Here is a 22,791-nt window from a genome sequence, read left to right on the forward strand (position 1 = left end):
TTTTTACTATCATGCCTAAATTTGCTGTATGTTGACCTATGGATGCAGAATTTCTGCAGGGGTCCACAAAACTTTTTTTTATGCTACTATGATTTTCATATCATATTCTTATGCTTTCTGAATATGACAGATAACATACATAAAGTGCTTGAGCAAAACGCAGAAAGGTTTTAAAACTTTTGAAGAGAGGCAGGGTGGACTACCTAGTGTACTTAGTGTACTTAGACACATCCCTTTTCAAGCAAGAGACTTGAGCATTAATGTTTATGAAGCTTATGCTAGTGCTTAAAGTTAGGCAGCCACTTTACTTTGTAGAATGAAGGCCATAAAACGGATTAGTGACAAGTAGCCCATCCCATTTGATTGCTGTACTTACTGTAATCAGATAAATAAAAGTGAAAATTAAAAAGGAGACAGCCAGCAGTCATCATTTTGTTCTCCCAGTATGAGAGAACTCGCAACAACAAATGGAAAAGCTTCCCAGCCAGGAGACTGGAAATGGTTTCTGAATACATTTGTTCTTTTTCATAGCTGAACATTTGTTGAAATGTTTTATCTTTCCTTAGGTAGTGCAATTCAGGTTCTGAAAGAATGGAATATGTCAGGGAAAAAGAAGGTAAGCACTTGCTGTTGAGAATCAAAGCATTAAGACCATTTTTCAGCTGTCTCTGGGAGAGTCTAGTATTATTATTTTCCAGTACTTTTTCTGCCTTTGCTGCATAAGTAACTTGATCCACACCTGTATTCAGAAGACCCAAAAGCAAACGTGTGTGTTATTTTTAATCCTGTTCTTCTGTTGCTGTCTATCTAGCCCAGTGTATGAGAGAATTTCTAGGACAGAGTTGCGGGGGGGGGCTAGACTCTGGGCAAATATAGAATGAATCCCAAAACAGTGCATGCACACTGCAGAAACACTTGATATGCAATTGTATCCTGGCTAGTCCCAGCCACTTACAGTGGTAAGAGCTTTTGCTGCCAGGCATAGGACTAATCTATGCATAGGAATCATCTGTTAGGGGCACTGTCAAGTCAGGCACTTTCAGCAGATGTCTGGGATATGATCATTGTGCTGTTTATCTCCCAGCTGGAGCTGTATCAGGAGGCTGCCCTGTGGGTCATTGTCAAGGAGGCTCCTCCTAATAGTTGGCAGAGCTGGGGTAGCAGTGGTCAGCCTCGATCTGGGGTCTGTGGTTGCTTTCTACCTGTTAGAGGGATGCCTTAAAGGATTGTCCATGTTACTCTGTGGATGCCTCTTTCATGATTAGGAACTACTTGTCCAAGATGGTTGCAAATATTTTGAAGAGCATCTTAGCACAAGCTCTGTTACCATTCTGAAATGTAAATATTCTGTGTGGAAGGAAGGKAAAGACCAGTTTGGGCCTTCAGCTTTGATTTGAAACCATTTGGATATATTCAGCTGAACAGATACAACGTATTACATAGTATAGCATGGCCTGTAAATTGCATTATAAGGAATGTTGCTTGTATGGCATTTTTCAAAACTAAAGAGTATGGACAATTTACTGATTGTATTTTAAATTGATATGAACTGCACTGAGTAATATCTCTGTTCTTGTGATATATCTCTATTCAGAACAACAGGAGAAAAAGAAGCAAATCTAAACAGCACCAAGGCAATAAGGATCCTAAAGATAAGAATGATGGACCTGAGAAGGCATCTCAGGAGCCCCAGGGAATATATGACTGCTATCTGAATGGATGCTATAAGGACAACTCCTGCAGTGATTCTGCCAATGAGAAATTGGAAGCCACTTGTCTTGAGAATAAAGACTCAGGATTTGTAGAGTCAGCACCAGTCTGTCCGGAAATCACAGGTCAGTGTATCTGGTACAAGCGGCAGTTTTTCACTGGCAACAGGCAAGCTCACATACATAAAGATTGTGACAYTTTTATTACCATGAAGTAGAATTAAAAAAAAAAAGAGTAAGATGTTTGCGCAATGTACATAGCTATTTGAAAAAGCCATACAAGTAGATCTATGCCTGGGCCCAATTCTTCTTCCAAGATGAAGATGTAAATGTCATTATTTCTAGAGGGAAAAAAAGGATCAAACTATAACTAGAGAGGCCCAGATGATGTGGAATATTACAGATACAAATACAGAAGAGTGCAGAGGTAGAACATAGTTTGGGTGTAATACAGTCACAAAAGTGATAAAATCCCTCAACTGGGCAAAGTGATCTGAGCAGTATGGGCTTGTGGCATGTTACAGGATTTCTTTATTGCTTAGTCTTGACTTCTCCCATTTTTTTTGTCTTGTAATCCCTGAATAAGCTACTGGCAACAGCTCTCTGCTGGTTTCCCTAATAGGGAAGGAGAGGCCTTTATGTTGGGGGAGAGGCAGTCTGATAGCCTCTCGGTACACATGCGTTTCTGTTAGAGCCCAAGTACTGCTTCTGAAGCTCTGAGGGATAATAACAACTCTTCCTCATGGGGGTTCTAGTAGATGCAGAGCTATGATTATAGTAACATCAGGGAAAATAAACCTCCTCTGGGGGAGAAGCTCTGACAAAGCTTTTGCCTTCACGTATCCTTCCATGAAATTCATATTTATTTTTAATTGCTGTTGGTACTGGTAATGATTTTTCAGCTCTTCACATTTCAAGCTTCTGACAGGCCTAGATTATTGCTGGTATGTTTGTATTTTCTTTCTGTGTCTTAAGCAGTACATAAGACTGCGTTAAAAAAACTTTCCTTGCAATCCCCTCCTCTGTTGCTTCCAGAGGACTTTGATAGTAGTGCCAACCTCTGGCCAATTAAATACAAACTTTGCAAAACAGAGCAGCCAAATAGCAGAACGACTTATCAAGAAATTTTGTCCTAAGAATCAGGTGCCTGGCAGAGGAGCAGTGATGTTCTTCCCACCCTTGCACAGAGGGTACAAAGATTCCCAGTTATTATGTATAGAAATATGCCATAAGCCAAAAAAATCTGCATTTCCATAATGTTAAAAGCATTCTTATCACTTATTCTGCAAGWTTTAAATATTCATGTATTCTTTTCTTCCATTTTATGTAGTACATATATATGTCAAGCTGTTGTGTTAGATTTCTTAGAGGTGCCTTTTTTTGTTTCTCCAAACTGGATACATGCATGAATAAAGGCCAAATTTTTCATGCAAAGTGTTTTCTAAGGGGTAATAGAGTTGTATGCCAGACAGCTTTAAGCTTCAGGAAGAGTACCCATGCTGTTCTTGTGATCTTTTTCTGCGGCATTGGAATTGAGTCCTGTTTTCTCTCTTTGACATGATGCAGTCAAAAGTTGTTGTAAGTGATAAGGGCAAAAAGTATCTCAGAATATTTTTTTTTTTTGTTTTTGCAATAAGTGATTTTACAATTTTTATAAGGTATTAGACATATCCCAAAACTAGTAATTGCCTCTCTTAAAAGCAGGAAAAGATAAAAAGAAAGAAAGAAGGAAAGGAAGGGGAGGGCAGGGAACTGAAAAACTGAAATTTTTCATAGCAGGAAAAATGTTTCTTAACTTTACCCTGACATAGCAAAACAAGTTCCTGGTAATTTAAAACAGAGAAGGAAAGACTTTCTGCTTCACTTCAAGCTGAAGTACAAAGAACAGAATCAGAGTCTTGCAGCCAGATTAATAGCTACTTTTCTTAAGGTCGAAAGCCGTCTATAAAGGTATAGCTAATTGTGTGCTGAAGTGCACAGAACTATATAGAAGAGCAGGGTGAGCAGGATCCCTCAAATGCCAGCAGCTGAACCTCATGGTTTCTGGGCAAGTCAAATAGAATGTGCTAAAGCAGTTAGAAATGCTAAAATGAGTCCAAAGCATACCCGTTTCATGTGTTGTAATCACCTTTGTTTTGTCCTTGTCTGTCCTGTTTGTTTTGGTTCCTTCCCTATCAAATTAACGTTGCTGTGGTCAGTTAAGAATTCTCTTCTGAACAGCATATGTTGTTCACCCTCTTGGACAGTGATAGATTGGGGCCATTTTTCTGATGTGAGACATAATAAATGTGTTACAAGCTGTTAAGGGCCTGAAAGCATCTCTGAACAAATGAGCTTTTGCAGTTAGAGCTCTGTGGAGCATCCAGGAAAGCCACAGACTGTTACATCTTTATGCTTGTATCTGCAGTGGGAGTAGGAACCTGTTCCTGTTCAAGGTTTTCCTCTGAAGTACCCTGTTGGGACCTCGGCCAGGACTGGTGAGAGATAAGTCCTCTACCCCATCACCCTCAGGCAATTCACAGCGTAGAAAGTTCATCGTCAGGTGTCTACTCACAGCCTCGTATGCTTTGCTCCTTATGAGGAACACAAGGCTGAAGCCTTGCTATTCCATCTTGCAGTCTCTGAACATTAAGTGCTTCAGAGCCATAAAACGCTGGCTGCCTGGAGGGACCTCAGGATCCAGAAGGGAAGATGCAATGAAGCTGTGAGAGGTATCCTGTGCTAGAAAATGGTGGGGGAGAACATGTCAGTTGCTACTTTTAGCTTAGGTCTGCTTATCTCTTGCCATTATTCTGTCTTTCTGAGAAGCCTTTAGCTGTTGGTTTTTTTGTATGATGATTTTCCACAGGGAGTCATGGGATAACTGTGTTAAAGCCAAAAAAAAAAAAAAAAAAAAAAAAAAGTTTAGAATGAAGTCTGTGTTTACCATACTGGGAATGCTGTAGTCTGTGTGAATCTGGCTGTGAATACACAACTGCATAATTAATGAATGTTCTTACACAGAGCCCAAATGCCATAACTTATTGCAGCTTAGCAGTATTGTTAGCAGTATTGATTGGTGAATAGATGTTGTCATCTGCTAGAGAAAATGAAGCGCAGAATGCAAGACCCTGGAAAGCCAAATCACCTTATCATGGAGGACCGTAAAGAGTGTTTTCATTTAACTGTGACCCAGTTAAGGGCTCTACCTCTGAATATCTTGAAGGRGAAAAGGCCCACAAGAAACCAGGGTTGTTCAAGTTGGTGACCATTACGGACCCTCTACCTCTCTTAGGGCTCTCAGCAATACAGGATCTTAATTGTGAAGGACCTACAACTACCCTTTCTGCACATGCCCTTGTAAAGAAGGGGCATAAACACATTGAAAAGATATTTAACACTACTGTGCCGCACTATTGCAATTGCAGGGACTCAGGTAAAACCAGATACAAACCAGATACTGTTTTTCTTCCTACTTTTTCTAAATGTTTTTCATGTAGGATGATTTTAGCAGATCCCTCAAACTTCCTGTTTATATCTCAAGACAGTTTTTCCTTTTTCAGCAAAAGAATCCATTGAGGTTCACTTTATTTAAAAGGTTTTGAATGTCAAGGTGTTCTAAAAAGATAAAACACGCATTTCATAGTTATTAGCTCAGCTGGAGAGTCAAAGCAAGTTTCTCTGGGCTGTTTCCGTTCCTGGCAGGTCTGATAAACACTTAACCATTAATACAGGGGAGATCAAACCTTGGTCTAAAGTGCTGAAGTTCCACCAAGTACCAAAACCTGCTAGATTACTCTTAGCTACTATTACCCTAACTATTGATTTTTTTTTTTTTTTTCATTGAAGTATTTGTGAGAGACTGTCCCCCTAGACTTTGTTACACATGTTTCTTGGCTGGCCCAGGTCTTCAGAGATTTGATACAGGCTTTCCCAATCTATTTTTAATTGTGTTGATTGTTCTAAATCACACTTGAAAGTTCAGTTGCAACATATTAAGAGATCATTTGCTAGGCTGTGTTGATTGTCTTGCTGCTGGGCTTCAGAGTAGCTTGTGTAAGATTTAGAAAAAACAATGTCAAAGTATATTGCAGACAAAAGATGATAAAAGAACTTTTAGGAGTATCACTGTTGTTCCAGATGGTTTTCTTTAAGCAAAAAGATGCTCGGTTTATCATTTGTCTTGACAGGTATCCCAAAGCAGCTAATTAAATGCAGTAAATAACAATTTTGCACTTTAACAAAATGTGTCGAAGGATTTGATCTGGGGGACAGAACCTAGGTGTCCTGGCCTCTCTCTATAGCTTAGTAGCTAGACTGTGTGTTTCTAACTATCTGTGAAGAATGAGTCAGTGAGGCCAGCCTGAAGTGACAGCCGAAAGAAGATTCTTTGCAAGTCAAAGCTATGTCACACAGGAGTTGGTGAGACACAGAGAGGGTAAGTGGCTAGCACAAGGTGAACTGCAGTTCTGTCAGGAGGGAGTTCCTGGCTACATCCGTGTGCGACTTGTATCTGAACCGAACCTTTGATGTGCTCAGAGTGCTGCGTACCTAGTACTTCTTGTTTTCACAGATATGCAGGTTTCTTTAACTTGGTAGTGTTTGGTGTAAGATACTTTTTCTATCTGCAGACACACCTTTTAACTCCCCATGAACAAACAAAATGTTTGCAGCATTCTGCATACTGCATATTCCTATTTGTCCTTTATGTGCTGCTGCTCTAGAAATGTGGGCGCTAATGTTCCTCTTTGTTCCTCTGGCCTTATGCAGTTGCCATGGAAACAGCAAAATATACTTTACACCTGTCCTAGAGCCCAGCCAGGGCACTCGCAAGTCACTACTTGATTTCCTGGAACAGTCCAGGCAGAATCCCTTGGTCCCAGCAGTGTTAATCCCAATCTGTGAGTTACTATCCAGTTGTTAATCTGACAGGCCCCTTTCCTCCAGGCACCATGTAACATCAGTGATGCACAAACAGCATCTTCAGAACAACTTATCATTCATTTGCCAAAGGGAATACAAGGATTAGGAAAACATAAACACAACAAAGCCTTTTCCAAGCATGCTTCCTTACCAATAGCTGTTTCCTTACCAATAGCTGGCCTTACAGATCAGCTTTTGTAGCCATTCTTTGGCTATTTGTGTCTGGTGATGCTGGCAGCTCCTTGAATCCCTTTGGAGTCTTGGAAAGTGTAAACCAGGTCATCTTGTGGCAATCAAACAGGGTCAATGATGATTATCTCAACCCCGTTGAAGTTGTTGAACCCCGGAGCTTAATTTTTTTACATCATTTTATTACCTGTTGTTTCCAGCTTCTTTTGATTTAATTCTATGTAGTCAAACAGGATAAATTTTTTCTGGTAGGAATGTTTAATAAACATTTTTTAATATTGATTAAATGTTCAATGTTTTTTGTGTATGTCTTATTTTTTTAACAAACATTAAAGTCTCTTGCTTTCCATAGAGGTCTTCCTCCCTAGTTCTGTCCTCTGATATATGAGCAAAGATTTTGAATGATGGGTATGTTGTCTGTGCAATGAGATATTTTTACCATACCAGCATGGAAGAGTCTATTTTCTTTTCAGTTTTCTTTTTAGACTGTTGAAATATAGATGTGTTCAAATTGGTGTTTAATCACCAAAGTATTTTATTTCTGTTCTATCACTGCTTTCAAAGTTTCTGCAGAATGTGTGCCAGCAAGAGAAAAACTATTATTCCCATGTACAAACATAAAGTCATTCAGATTCAACAACAAGGCATCAAATCTTTTTTAAGCTTGTAACTCCCTGTTCTCCACCTTGATGTTTTCTTGCAGACAAAGAACAAGAATATCGGAGAATATCGATGGAATTAAGCCCAAAGTCTATAAATGGAGTAGAACAGTATGAGTCTCCTCAGTCATCAGTTCAACTTCAGTGTAACCCAGGCAGGCCAAAGTCAAAATCTTCCTCAGTTAAATCATCCAACTCTACAACCCACCTTGAAACAAAGCCAGATGATTCACTGAAAAAAAGAGGTAAAGTGGATCTCTTCATTCAATCTCTGTGTAGAGAGGCGATCAGACAGCTGATGCCTCTAGAAAAGTACATACATAAGGAGGAAGAGATGTGTTGGAAAGTGAGAGTAGAAYCATGTTCAGCATAACGAAAATGAGCAGGGTAATCTATGGTCAGTTTAAAATGATTTAAAATRAATCATGTGAATTCTTAGGGCTTTTACCAGTTTTTTGATTTGGGGAATGAATTTGAACATGCATGTTTAGGAAATGAACAGCACCACAGAAAAACTATGAAAAATTCAGTCTTGTGGGTTTTGAGAAGATAGCCACTTCAGCCTATCTGGGCAAGTAGCATGTTTTAAATATTCCACCTCCCTCATTCAGAATAGCCAAAATCAGCTTTCTGGCTTTTGTGCTATTTTTGTTTTCCATTTTAGGGCCAAACATTGAAAAATCATTGAAAGATTTGCAGCGCTGCACTGTTTCTCTAACTAGATACCGCATGATGATCAAAGAGGAAGCAGATAATTCAGTGAAGAAGATCAAAGCTGCATTTGCAGAATTGCACAGCTGGTAGGTAAATCAGCTTGAGAGATTCAGCAACACAGCCTGAGAAATGAGGGGTGAATGCAGGCCACTGGCAGCAGGAGGGAAAGTTCATTTACACCCTGTTTGTTTGCAGCATTTGTTTTCATCAAAAAAGATGTGGTGCCAGTAAGTAACTCCTTACCAGCTAGAAGGTAATAAATATGTATCTGTATGGATGCATACATACATAACTACAATGCTGCAGTTTTTAGGAAGAAAATAAAATAGAATGGGGTTTTCCCAAAGTGATCCATCTTGATCTAATTCTATTGTATTAAGTTCAGTGGCAGAATAGCTGGGCTAATGAAAGCTTTTCCAAAATCCTGCCTCTGGGGTTTTCTGAAGTTTCTCTTCTCTTCCTTCAGTCTCTTCCTTCTCTACACCTTCTTCCATCATTCTTTCTTTGGTAGCCATTTCTGTACTGTCTCTTGAGGTTTTTTTTTTCTTTTTTCCCCCTCCCCCATCATCTTCTCTTCCTATTCCACCATTCTTTTCTCTTTTCCTCATATCTTCTTCTAACTTCCTCCTCTCTCACTTCACTTCCAATTCTCATCTCTTAATTCACTCTTTTTCCTCATCCTTTCATCTCTTCCTTTTTCTAAATTTTTTTTTCAGTTATAATTTCGGTCATTTCTGATCTTCAGTGTATATATCTAGGCTGTAGCAACTGCTGTAGTAGCAAATTCTATGTTTTATATATATGTGGCATGGAAAAATATTTTCTGTTTTGAATTTTATGACATTAGCCTTTGTTAAGCAGCAATGCCATATAAAATCTGATTAATCAGTCCAATGTTGCAGTAAACAGGAAAAGCTATTAAAATGCATAAAATTCAGTTACAAATCACAGAAGAGCACAAAACCTTTCACCCTTAATTCATCCACAATATTTATCAGTATTTTTATGAGCATCTCTTAGAAAAATGCTATAGTATTGGCAAAAGATTATTAATTCCGGTTTTTAGTAGTGTGTTTGTCTTCAGTGATGTGTCTAAAGTGACTCTGGTGCCGCTGGGGCCTCATTTCTGTATAGCCAGAAAGTCCAAACACTGCTGAGCTGATTCTGTGGAAGATGCTGTCTCACCTGAGCTGCTGGTGTATCTTACGGGCTAACAAAAAGAACTTACATTGTGTCTGTCTCTGAACTCCACTGAGCATGGACTGCAGTTGACAGTTGTACTAAACTGTTTACTGTTGTGAAGAGTGCTCTGGAGCCAATGTAATAATGTTTGCTTATGGTCTAAAATGCCATAATTGTATTCTTAGTATATAAAATTAAGTAAATTTCATTAACCCCTTGCACCTCTTTTGGTAGCTCTCAGAGGTGTTTTCATGAGATTTTAGAAATCTTATAAAATGTGTTTACAGTTTCTTCTAAGAAGGTTCTGATGTCCCTTTGTCTGAGTAAACTGATAGCTGAGTCTCATTTGCTGCTTAGCTTCCACTTGCCCTCACGTTTTTTTCTAACAGTGTTAAAAATACATTAATGTCATTTATATGTCTAACCTTGTTTGTAGACAGTAATAGTCAATTAGATCTTTAAATGATAGTCACTCTGGTTGCGAGTTAAGCTTAGAACTCTGTCCTGATATAAGAATGCCTATGGAACATTATTAACAGACTGACAACTGAAATTCTTTGTTTTTCTGTATATTCATGTTTTAGCTTGAGAAACGCTAAAACACGTTACTTAATGCTAAAATGTGTTAATAGGTGAGCTCAATAGGAAAGCAACAGGACGACTCAAAAAGAATGTGTAAATCTAAGTAGACTTAAAATGATGAAAAATCAGCTGAAAGAAACTTTTGAATAGGCTCCATTTAATTCCACCTCCTACCAGCTTTGGTGCCTAAATTGTTGGAGGCTGCCAAAAGCTCTAGAGTATATCAGATCTGTGCTCTGAATATTCAAACCTCAGAAAGCCATTGCATGCACATAGCACAGCATTGCCACAAGGACAATATAATGTCAGGACATGTTTGTGGAAACATGTGGGCTGCATAGCTCTTGGCAGCTCATAAGCCTAATATTTGGGGTTTTCTTTAAATTAATGGAGGTAAAATTTGATTTAAACAGCAAAATGTGTTATTTGACGCCTTCTCTGCTAAGATTAAAAACAGTTTAGGATATTTCGTGTGCCCTTGTGACGTAATTTGTGGATGAGATGGGAAAGCTGTCCCGAGAGCCTAATTTACAAAAACTTGCAGTCAACTGCTATAAATTCATTGGATTTGAGTAGATGTCACCAGAGCCAGTGATACTTGTAGCCTCAGACCTCATATAGTCAACATGTTGTATTCCTAGGCTGAAGGGTTTTGTTTGTTACTCGCATGGCAGTTTCCTTACTTTAAAGTCTAACAAAGCATCAGCAGTGGTAGCGGGAGGATAAGGTAATTGAGTGAACACTCAGTCTCTTGCATGTTTATCTTCCTCCTGGGCATGGCAATTTCACTATGGCACAGTCAACTTGTCTGTCAAAGAAAAATGAAGCAATTCACCTAAGGTTTTGCTCCCAATGTGCTATAGGGTAACCGAGAGCAGGTAAACAAGGGCATCCGGAGACAGGGAGGAACGCTAGCACGATGATATCTGGTCCCTTTCATGATAGTAATTCCAAAGCTCCTTGCCAGTTACTGGGGAGTCACTGCAATTCCCAGCCGCTGCTCAAGTGAGACTAGTTCAGATGTGCAACAGATCAACATACAACAGTAACAGACTGCTGCCCCTGCTCAAAACTGGGAGGAAGTACTTAGGTGGGCTTAATGCCATAACTTAGATGGGAATTTAAGTAGTGCCTGTTACATGCTGCTATCACCGCCTAAGGAGCTTTAGTGAAGCTGTGCAGTCGGAAGGTTTATTCTTATGTTGCAGCTGAAAGATGAAACACATTGCAGTTTCTTTTGTCTCTCTTGGGTTTTTCTTTTTCCTCTTCCTTTAGAAATAGGCTAAAAGCCCCTTTTTGTGCCCTCTTTTTTTGCATTTACTGATTTATGAAGGTCAGGATCAAAACTTAATTTCAGGAGTCAGAAATCGTTTGGACAAAATCTTCTTTTTAACCTTCTCATGGTTTTACCGATCACAGCAAGGTTGAAGAAGTGCAAAGATGACATCATATGTCTTCCTCCTACCTCCAGATAGCACGATACCATTATTACAGAGGGAAATGAATAGTACATATGCCTAAGATGCCTTGAAAATTTCATCAGAAAGACTCTAAGAAACTTTTCCTCTTCTTAGCAGCAGAAACTGTTGTGCCAGAGGTGATGGTTGTCAGTAGAAGTCCATGTCTCTGCCTAGCTCTGTAATTCACAGCTTGGCCTGACTGATGGAAGGAAGTTACTCCTGAGCACAGTTAGTACTGTGCTGCTTTAAAAAGTCCCCTACCTGGCAAAACAGTGCATACCGCCCTCCCCCAATCTTAAAAAGGAGCAATATGGAGCAGATGGACTGTGAACCCCTGTAACTAACTGAAGAAATGTAGTGCTTACTTCATGATTTAACTTTTTAATGAAATGGGTCCAAAAAACAATCCCAGAAAGATGTATGTTTAAAAGTACTGCAGTAGGCTCATTTTCTTTTTCTTAACGAGCCGTACAAGAGTTTCTGCCAGCTGGAATGATTCTTTGCATGCCCAGAACAAGTGATAATGACTTGCTTTTATACAGTACTTTTCATGCCAGAAGACACCAGAGCATGTTACAGGCTATGGGCTGGACCAGGCAGAGCTCTTTGCCCCACTGTGCAAGAAGTTGCCCCTTGCCCTCTCCTGTGGATTGTGCCTGGCTGCTCTACCCCAGCACTCTTCTCACCCCTGCACTTGCAGGGCTTACCCTGCCACTGCTTTCCTCAAGGCTACCAGAGAGCTGGGCAGAGCAAGCTCAAGGGCACTGTTTTGTGGACTCATATGTGCACCTGAAAGTAATGAGGAGGCTCCTTCCAACAGTGTTCCTCAAGCCAGTATTCCTCCTCATTGCAACCAGCTTTGGTGCGCGCCTGTCAGGCRTATATCTGTGTGAGTGCCAGTGTAAGCTGCTTCAGTTGTTATGTGGATACAAAATGTATCAGAGTATAGCCATGTCACACAGTAGCATAAGGCAGGAAAAGAAGAATACCAAATGCTGTTTAAGCTGCAGGGGAAGGTCACTAGACTAAGGTGAAGCCCTGTCTCACTAGAGTGTGTTTGAGACATTTGTTGCCAAGATTGAAACCCGTACACTCTAACAGAGTGTTCTCACTTTTCTGCAAAGGACTGAATACCGATCTTGTGGATGAAGAGAGAGCCCCAAGAAATCTGACGGAAATGCATAAAGCACAAAAGGAACCACAGTTCCTTATAACACCTCTTGCCAGAAAATCATTTTCACATATTGGGCATCCATACAGTCATATGGAGGACTAAAAGGAAACATCTGCTACTTGCCCATATGGTCTGCTTCCTACCACAAATGGAAAACAGTCTGTATAAAATAGTAAGGGCCAGGTTTAATTACACTGCATGCAGAACTGACCAAAGACAAGCCTCGTCCTTTTTTTGCATCTCAAACATATTGATACATCCAATGCCTTATAGAGAGCATGAAAACCAGCACAGTCAAGATTTTTTTAAGGTGAACAAATAACACTTGAAAGCTTCACCATGTGCTGCATAAAAAAATGACTCTGAGGTAATGCTGGAAAAATGGAGTTGGGCACAACTACCAATTTAAACATATATTCAAATATATTCAGGGAACAAATAGGAAGCATGTACTATATGTTTGGGGAAGAGAAAGCAGCTTTTCTACTGTTTTCTAATTTAAAATCAAAGCAGAGTAGGGGTTGAATGAAGAAGGAGTCATTTAAAAGAACGTAGTTTTGTCTGTGCTCACTCAGTGCTGGGTAATGAGCAATACTGCGGGTGCTCGCAGTTTCAGAGCAGTGAGTTAACGTCATCATACCCTTGCTAGGCCCCTCACTTGGTGGACTGTAAAGATGATGGTTTTCTGTTGCCAGAACCCAGAATCAATGGCACCAGATGAAGAGCTGCCTGTCTGTTTTAGCGATGTGGTACCTGAGAGTGAGGGCAGACACCTGGAAAGACCAGCTGCGCTATTGCTTTAGAGCGAGCYAAGTTCCTGTGCTGCTCTTTCTGCATTTCCAGGCAGTCTTCGTTAGCTTTCTGTCCAGGTTCTCTCTGCCAGCTGACCTTTTGTAGTCCTTATGCCTCTAAAGAACAGATTTTCAAATCCTCTCACGACTTGTTCTGATGCTTGTTTGCCCACCAGTCATATGGTGCAGCCTGTAACCTTTGTACTGTGGAGAGAAAAATGGCCTCCCAAACATTTAGGGCCCACCTGGGTTTTCAGGTACCTTCGAAGACTAGTGCTTTTACCTGGGCCCCCAGGCCATGCCCATACTGCTGTGGGGGGCTGGGAGGAGCTGATACAACAGCTTTATCATCAGGCTGACTACTTGCCTGCAGAGCTGCAGCGTCTGGAGAGGAATGTGTTTGTTCTTYGCCTCCAGGAGAGGGGCTTGTGCTTGCTCTCTTCTGGCTACTTCCAGGAGTTTGGGTTTCCCCTTGCTGTGTATTAATGTAGCGAACAAATGGATCTCACAAAATTGTTTTTATTAGCTTTCAGTGAGATATAGAGTCCCTGTTCTGGCCTCCCTCTAGTTGATACTCTGAGACAACCAACATCCCAAATAGGTGCTGGACATATTTCTGTTTATTTTTTTCATGCCTGATGAGAGCTTGAAGTCTGTAATTTCTGCAGCATTTTCTCAGCTTTTTCTGTTGCAGATGGTTGCGTCATGCTTATATTTTCAGTGAGCTGGCAAAGCTTTTCAAAGGTGAATTCCACTGTCTCATAGCCTACGTTGTTCATACATTGTGGCCTTGTATCTTCCCTCTTSCTCCCAGTCATTTACAGGTGTGTTTGCCACACAGTAAAACACACACACATGTTTGGGGCTCTACAGGCAGATTGTTGCTTTCATGCATGTCAGAGTGGAAGAAAAGTGAATATACCCTACTGGTCACAGTGTTGTCAGACTGAGGAGGAGTCTGTTTTATTCAACATGTAGAGAGAGAAATTATCTCAAAAAATACAAGCGTCAAGAGCAAAGAGCCAGACTCTTCTCCCTTCTTTGTGGCCACTTTCCCGGGTGCTTTGGGGGAAATTACCTCTCCTTTGTGTCAGGAGCGTAATGACAGGAACCACAGTTTTCTGCCTCACCAAAGTGCATTTAGGCTAAATATATTAAAAAAAAACAGGAAAATGCTCAGTAATGGGATCAGAAGTGAGACTCAGATAGGAAGTCTTTACAAGTGAATGAAAGAAACTTTAGGAAAATGCTAACGAGCCATGGTACAACTCGCACTCACAAAGTTGTTAAAACTTGGGTTAATCCTGAGGTGATGCCTTAATTTGTAAATAAATACAATTTGGAAGTGTTCTTTCAGGARAAGGCTTTCAAAGTTAACTTTCAGCCTAAACAACTTTTTATAATTAGACAATAAATACTTAATTGTTTGTAAAGTGATCTGCAAATAAAATTGCAAGCAAACCTTTAATTATAATGGCTTTACCAAGCCCTCTGTAATAGCTGGCTGCTCAAGAGAACAATATTAGTAAAGATAGGTATAGAGTGACACAAAATAAACTTGAATAATGAAAAGCCTTTGGGCATTTTTACTATTACCAGATGGAGCACTGTGGAGGGGATGGATTTCAGTGAAATTGATTTATTCTGTCTCATGTTTATCTGCTTGCCATCAGACTGTATTTGTGGTCAGAATGAAAATTAATGTAATCTGGTTTGCTGTGTAAATATTGTGCATATGCTAATATAGTGATCAAATAAGAAACTTCAAGCACCATGAACATTTAAGTACTTTTGAGTTAATAATGGAAGAATATTGTTTACTGAGACATTGCAAACTATTTAATGTAACAGCTTTTCTTACAGGATCATTAATGCAAAGAAAACTTAYAGAAGTATCATTTCACCAGTCATGAAACATGGCTATTCAGTAATCCTATGAAGCTTCTAATCACCTCTTACAGGTCCTGATTGTGCTTATATTTGCATTTCACATCACATCATTTTAGTTTCTTGTGCTGAAATTCAGTTTGACTTGTGCAGTTTTGGTTTCTGGATTGAGGTGGGGGATTCTTTTGTAAAATATGCAGTTAAGTTTGAGCCTTCTCTCTTGCAGTTGTCTTTCAGTTCCGCCTGTGGACCAAATATGTTGATGCTATAAAGGAAATACATATATGAAATGGGAAATAATGCTTAAAGATGAATCACAACCTAATCAGGACTCCTGGGCAGAGCTGAACATCCCATGAATCTGCATGTAACTTGAGCTCAGGTGTAGAGGAGACAGTTACAGTAACTTCTCCCATTCTCTTCTACAACTGGCTTGACGTTGCCAGCAGATTGTTAACCAGCTCAACTTTGAGGGGCTCCTGGGGCCTGTTCCAAAGCCCACTGACAGAGCAAAGTCACAGGAGAACTCTGCTGGACTTCTTTGAAACCTAAGTGGTCAAATCCAGTGTCCCACAACTAACTGCCTATCTGCTGCTCCAGGCCACATTCCCTTTCTTGTGAAGAAAAGACCCTAATTTTAACTCAGTTTTCCAGCTTCTTGCCTGCTGAACCAGACACCAGAGTGTCCCCATGGAAAAATAGCTCTTTTACCACTTCCAAATGAAAAGCCCTTCTGCAGTCGAGCAGAATGCCACCACCTCTTATTCTTACAATATTAATTCTCAGTCTGTGCGTGAAACTAGGCAAGCACTGGATTCCTTGAAGCAAGTCATCATCGTTGCAGTGAATCCTTTAAGGCCCATTTCACCAGAGTGGAGTTTGGCAACTGGGCATCAGTACATGGGCTGGCAGGAAGAAGCAAAGAAAAATGGCTTTGTGCTTCCTTGCAGCTTCTCATCTGTAGATGTTAAACTGTCCCTCAGCACAACTTAAATAGTTCCTGTGGTGTGAGTTTACATTCATTCTAATGTATCTTAGAGTTAACTTTGCAGACAAGGGTATTTTGGCCTCACAAACCAGAAGGGAATCTGGCCTGGAGTATTAGTTCCTGTCACACTGTCACCTGTTTTCCACAGAACTTTTCCATTCAAAATAGCTGCCCCATATGGGAAGATTTTCATACTCCTGCCTCTGTGTAGATATTGCATCTCCCTGCTATCTTCAGAGCTGTAATAAGAAATTAATGAACTAGTTATTTTGACTAGCAAACACTTAATTGACAGGAATTGACCTAATTGGAGAGAATTGATGATTTTGGGGGGGATTAGCAGGGGTCTGGAAAAAATCATTTGAATTGCACCTTTTACAGTAGCCTTTGTGCCATGCATTTCTGGCTTACCTTTGTGAGTTATGTCAGTGTATGTTCACCTCTGTCAGCTTTTGTCTTTTTATTTTCCATTCTCTTCAGGAGTAATAGGTTTATCATGATGACTAGATGATCTGTAGAGGTCCCTTCCAGCCTCAACCATTCTGTGATTCTGTGGCTAGAGGAGGCAACAGGAGAAAGAAGATTCTGGTYGTCTTGAACCCTTCTGAATCTCAGCAGTAAAACAGCTATAAATCAGCCAGCCTGGCAATCTGGGGTGGCTTTCCTGAAGAGGCACTAATAACTTCCATCATTTTAGTGGCATTTGAGGGCATTGCAGCCAACTATGAAAACTCATAGGGAAATATGTTTTCACTGTACGAGCACTGCATTTTGTGCTGTAAACTAGAGAAAGATTCATTTGTTTCTACTAATATCAGAACAAATTCAGAATTTGTTCTGAGTATGAAACTGTGAAATGAGGCAGCTGTCACTGTAATTTATCCCTATCGTTGCTATGCTGGCAGCTCATTACAGTTTGGCAGTTGCAGCTGTTTTGCTGTGATACACTAGTGTGACTTCTGACAGCCTGTATGAGCCCAAGGTACAATCACAGTCCATTTGACCAAGCATAGGACATGTATGCTCTTGCCTTTAGAATCTCTCAGGCAAAATGAACCTAAGAGAACTGCCATCTCTCCAGCAGCATCATATATCTCTTTAGCACAAGCACAGCTCTTCCTCCCTCTCTGTCCCAGCCCCATTTGCATATCCTCTAAATTAAGTCTCTACCCTGCTCTGCTCCTTCAGCAAAGCCATCCCCACCTCAAAATTTCATCTCGGTATTAAAATCAAACAGTACTGAATCTAGTGCTTCAAACTGCAGATATTCACTTGTGATAAAAAATGCCAAGATGTTGACAACTTGCGTTTGGTACCCAGGTCCTGATCCCAAAAAAGTGAGGGGTAAGAGAAGAACAGAATCAGTGCTTTCAGAAGGGAGGTGTAGCAAAGGGAAGCAATAAAGAGGTAGTTGTGATACTCCATTTTGGCTCCAGTATTGAGTAGACTATCAGTCATGTGGCATGTGAGACCTACTAGGTTCAGATCTTTCCTTGAGCCTGGTCAGGGTAGAGGGAAGGGGATGTGAGTCCCAGTATTTGCTCCAGTGAATATGATAAATATATCAGACAAAACTGAATGCCTACAGCAGAACTGACAGAAAGAATCCTACAGCAGGGGATCATATGGACTGCTGATTAGGGCATGGATTCAGGTACCCTCAGAGAAGAAACTGGTGGTGCCAAGTTATGTTTGTCATGGCAGTCTCAAGTAGTATATGGGATGAATAACTCAAGTGTTGATGTTACAGGGAAGGAGAAGGGTTGACTGAGGCCTGCTAGGACGTTAGCACTGAGAGCAGTCAGAAAAATTTGACAAGGATATGACCTCTCCAGAATCACAGCTAAAGAATTATGCTTATTATTTTGACATGAATTCCTCTTACAGAAGACCAAAATGAAGGAGCATAACTGGAGAGGAAGGCAGGGTATTTTCCTGGAGGTGTCTTTGGATCTGAAATGCATTCTGCTCCTTGCTCTGCTAGAGCCCAGATCTAGTGATGTGCAAATGTGCRTAAAGCTGGTATAGCACCCAGCATCCAGTTCTCCACAGCACTATCAGCTGTACACTGTGCAGTGGAGTGTACCGGCTTAGTATACCATTTTGATAGGAGGTGGAGACAAAGAAATGTTGACAGAAAATGCATTCCCAGGAGGCACTGATGCGCCACACTTTGAGCAGTTCCCATTAATGATAGCACTTTGAGCTGATCCTGATCATCCTGCTCACGCTGAGTAGGGCCTTATGCAGAAGATGCATTAAAACCAGTGAAACTTCCATCAAGTGAGAAACTGTTCAGCTTAAGTGAAGTTAGTCAACTGTGGTTCTCTGAGATCCATGTAAAACATTGTGGGGTCTAAACAGGAACAAGAGACAAGGTTTGTTTCATTGGTTTTCCCACRGAGTTCTTGTCCTTTCTCCCTTTAAATCTGTTCATTTTCTTTCTGTATTCATTTGCCATTCATCGGTTTTTACAGTTCAGTTTTCCAGCTCTCTCTCTGTCATTTTCATTTTTTCTTTGCCAAGTCCTCTTGATGGAGGAGAAGGTTGTGGGTTTTGCAGTGAAGTGCTCCCACGCTGCTAGAAGAGGAATCAAATTGATTTCTACTGTTTCCTTAATAATTGACCTTTATGCAAACTAGGAAGAAATGCACCATTTCCTAGTGCTGGTTGGCCTAAGACATTCCCAAAGAAAGATTAGTTTCCTCCATTATTCCATGACATATGGTAGTTCATGATTTCCAGACTGAGAACACTGGCTTTATACTCTCCAGATGAGAATTAGTATGTTCTCTTTCTTTTGTAGAGAGACAGAGTGCATATCGTCAGCTGGTACAGGTTAGTACGGCTTCATTGCCTTCAGGGAAGGGCAGCCCAATGAAGATCTGTCCATTACAGTAACTTAGTTTATCACATTAATGATTCTGATATTGATTGTTCTGATATAAAGGCATCAAACACTTTTTCTTTTTTTCTTCAAATTTTCAATAACAATTTATAGCTACAACAAAATATTGAGACTGTTGCTGTCCATGAAAGTCATCACAGTTCTGACCTCTACTACTGCTGCATCCAGACACTTTTCTGAAATGTTCATTARAGCCCACACAAACACATTAGGAGTGGAAAACTTGTCTAGTAACAGATGAGGTCTGACTATAAAATGTGAGAAATATAGGACAGCTATGACCTCATTCTGGTAATAAAAGTGTTTTTATTTGGCATCAAAATAAAATGCAGGTGGCCAAGCAGTTTAGTGAGGATCTGTTCTTGGAGTGGGGAGAGGACAGTCATGAAATAAACTGGGCCAAAATGCAGTTCTGATGAGCTCTGCTGTTGTGAGCTTGTTGCTTGAATGTTTTTTCCAATCAAAAGTTTATGTTTATGTAACCTGTGAAATACACTGGGGATGCACTTTTGTAACAGAGATAGCAAAAGCAAAAATATGCAGACTTTTGAAAGTTAGGGAAAGCACCAAAGACCATAAAAATCCCTTTTGGGGAGGGTAGAAACAGATGAGAACTTGTAAAAGTCACTTTTGTCACCTGGAGCATTCAGCCAAGGGAGTTTAGTATGCCATGTAGTTACAGATGATTAATTGAAAATAGATGGAATCTGAAAAGCTGTTGCTATTCAGATTAGCAAGCTGAAATCATCAACTGCCTCTTTGGAGTCCAAGGTTAATGCTTATGCCTGGAGAATAGTGAGGGCCAACTGGAACAAGCGTGTCCTTTCGTTATAAAAGTATGCCTCTTAACTGATTTGCTGCACTGTGAAAGTCCCTGCTGTTTTATTTCCCCTCATCTGTTGGTTATACCAAGTTGATCTGGCAGGTCAAAAAGGTATTTTTATTCTTGTTTACATGTGTGAAATAGAAAAATGTGTTATGCTGCAGTTTTTGTCATCTTGCTGCATCCTTTGCCACAAGCCAACCTGCTTCTGTCCCACCRCTGGCATTCAGGAGCCAGTGTGAAGCTAACAGCCTCTCCTCCTCTAAAGGTGGCAGGACTGATCAGTAAAAACTGAGGGTAGAACTCTGCAGGACTTCTGTTGCAAACATCCTGTATGAGCTGGCTTAGTTAATGGGAAGAGTTGGGGAAGGCTGCGTGGCACTTGAACACATTCCTTCTGGTAACTTTCTGGCCAAKTTGGCTGTATAACTGCTTAGCACCCCCTGCCCTGCCTGCTGCCTAACCTTGCCCTGCCACACTTAACAACCCTTCAGTCCTAAGTCTTCTGTCTTTGACTAGTTCCTACTGAACCCACAGGGATCTTTCCTTTCTTGCAAAGGGTATTCTAGAAAAATGTTTTGTTCTTAAGTTTGCTGTAATGCGTCTTCCTTCTGATGGAAGCTATTTCACATAAAAAGAAAAAAAAAAGAGGCAATTCTGCTTAGGAATTATTGATCTGAGCAGCTTCTGTTGTGGACCTTACTGTGCCAAATTGGAATGGCGTGCACAGGGGATGCTGAGAGCAGTTCATTGCTATTTTACTGTTAACATTCCAGCCCTGAAAAGACAACAAGGATCAGAGCCTTCTTGTAGTCATGTACAAGTATGTAAGGCCTGAGGAGATGCCAGTGGCTGTTCCAGCCTAAGCAGTTGCCACACGCCTTTTGTTTGCACATTCCTGTTCCCTTTCTGCTGCTGAGAAGGGGTGAGGAAGGGATGAAGTGTGCCAGGCAGTGRCTCCAGGGGAGGTGATTTTGGGGCAGCACCATGAGAAGAACGACCCCTTCCTGGCCCATCTCTTCCCTGTTCCCTTCTCTACTCTAGTTGGAAGCCTTGACACCTGCCTACCTCGGAAAATACAGGAAGGCAACTAGAGGCTGTCATCTCAAAGTTGAGATTTGCTGCTGAAAGGATCTGTGGAATAGCAAAATTGAATGTGACCTAAGCTGCTGAGAAATCTTGAGCTTGGCTCTGCTTGCCTCGCTCATGACAGATTTCAGTACAGTGTATTCTGGACCTACCAAGCAGATTTGTCTCAGAAGGCAAGCTAGGTTTCATGCAGCCATTTTTAGGCCTTGAAGTCACACTGTATCACTGGGTACAAAAGCTTACATTTAAGAATGATTTTACTGAAAGAGCTGAGCCCTCCACTCTTTGCTTGAAGGCATGCCTGAATTTACTTCTGGTGTTTGACTTACTTTTCTCAATTTCCCCTACTGCTTAAGTTTGCTCACTTCTACAAGCTGCAATACTAACATTGATAGTGTTTATTAAACATGAACATGACTAATCCAGTGAGGGGAAACTGGAGTGGCATACCAGAGCACTGTCCATTGGAGAGCATGCTGCAGTGTTCTTTCACAGAACAATGTTGCTGTGTTGAGGATGTGAATGATTTACCAGACCCACTGTATGCTCTCAGTAGACCCACCTGATCAGTTTGCACTTTGACAGCTTAAAAGGTCTGGCAGAGATTGCACAACAGAGATTTGTATAGGGAGGGGTGCACAAGAAATCTTCAGGAAGGCCAGGTAAAAGGGGAACCACACCTTCCCATGCCTTGAGAGAATGGTGGGTAAGGAAGCTGACCTCCCTTGTAGAGATATATTAACGGTTATTCATATCACAAACCAGTTTATTGATTACTCTAACATATTCTGCAAGAGCATCTCTCTCTTTTAAATAAAGATGAGAAGGAGCTCCTTCCACACAGCTTTTATTCTGTTCTGTAGCATGCTGCACTGAGAGGTAAGCCATATTGACCTGGGTAGCAGAAGCGGTGTATCTGGCTTAATTAGAAAAGAGACTGTTTAGTCATTTGAGGACTGCTGTGCCTACGCAGTGCTGAAGAGGTGAATCAGAGCAACCTCCACATCTGTGTGGATGGGTGGGCAGACTAATGAGATGTTTGTTTACATTACCATACACTGATTAGCACTTATTTTTGTAGTCAGTTTGCCTCTCAATTACTTCATCTTCTTCCTTTTTTTTTTATCTTAATTCCAAAACTGTCCATAAGTAAGCTCTGAAGTCTTTGTGTAATTATAACTTTTGATTTTGATGGGCATTTCAGTGCTGGCATGAATTAAATTGTGTTTTCTTTTTTTTTTTCCTTTTTTAGCATCATAGACAGAGAAGTGTCATTAATGGCAGAACTTGATAAAGTTAAAGAAGAAGCCAGTAAGTAAAAAAACATGCCAGGGAGCTTTTGGAGAAGTTGGGGGAACATTTGTTTTGTTTGGCAGAAAAATTACATGGTACATCAATTCAGTTAGTAGCATTCTAGCATCTTTCATTGTATACATAGACTTTGATGTTCTGGGATAGTTTCTGAATAGTTTCTAGCTTTAAGGAATGTGCATCATGTGGTATTCATGGCCCAGTAGTCAAGGGAATGTGTTTCAGCAGAGAGAGCTAAGCAAGAAACTGAAGAATTATCCAAGTATTGTTAGAACTATATTTTGCCTGGCAGATCAAAATATCACTGCCATGTCTGTATATAATCCTTTCTTTGATTTGTGAATTTAAGGTCCTTCCAAGAAGGGTCACAAATATACGTGACATTCCTGAGTGCTTCATTTGTATTTCAAACTATCACTTAGT

The 22,791-nt window shown here is 40.5% G+C and overlaps 1 protein-coding gene across 11 annotated transcripts in view; it reads left to right on the forward strand.

Moving 5' to 3' along the window:
- Nucleotides 1-22,791, forward strand: part of SPATS2L (spermatogenesis associated serine rich 2 like) — a 164,363-nt gene that overhangs the window by 132,065 nt on the left and 9,507 nt on the right. For all 11 annotated transcript variants that reach the window (XM_026072442.1, XM_026072443.1, XM_026072444.1 and 8 more), the window contains 5 exons: nucleotides 567-616; nucleotides 1,595-1,835; nucleotides 7,504-7,704; nucleotides 8,124-8,259; nucleotides 22,310-22,368. In XM_026072442.1, coding sequence (XP_025928227.1) covers nucleotides 567-616; nucleotides 1,595-1,835; nucleotides 7,504-7,704; nucleotides 8,124-8,259; nucleotides 22,310-22,368 — 687 coding nt within the window. The remainder of the gene's footprint in view (nucleotides 1-566; nucleotides 617-1,594; nucleotides 1,836-7,503; nucleotides 7,705-8,123; nucleotides 8,260-22,309; nucleotides 22,369-22,791) is intronic.

The sequence above is a fragment of the Apteryx rowi genome, unplaced genomic scaffold (genome assembly GCF_003343035.1).
Source record: "Apteryx rowi isolate R43461 unplaced genomic scaffold, aptRow1 scaffold_342, whole genome shotgun sequence".
Lineage (NCBI taxonomy): Eukaryota > Metazoa > Chordata > Aves > Apterygiformes > Apterygidae > Apteryx > Apteryx rowi.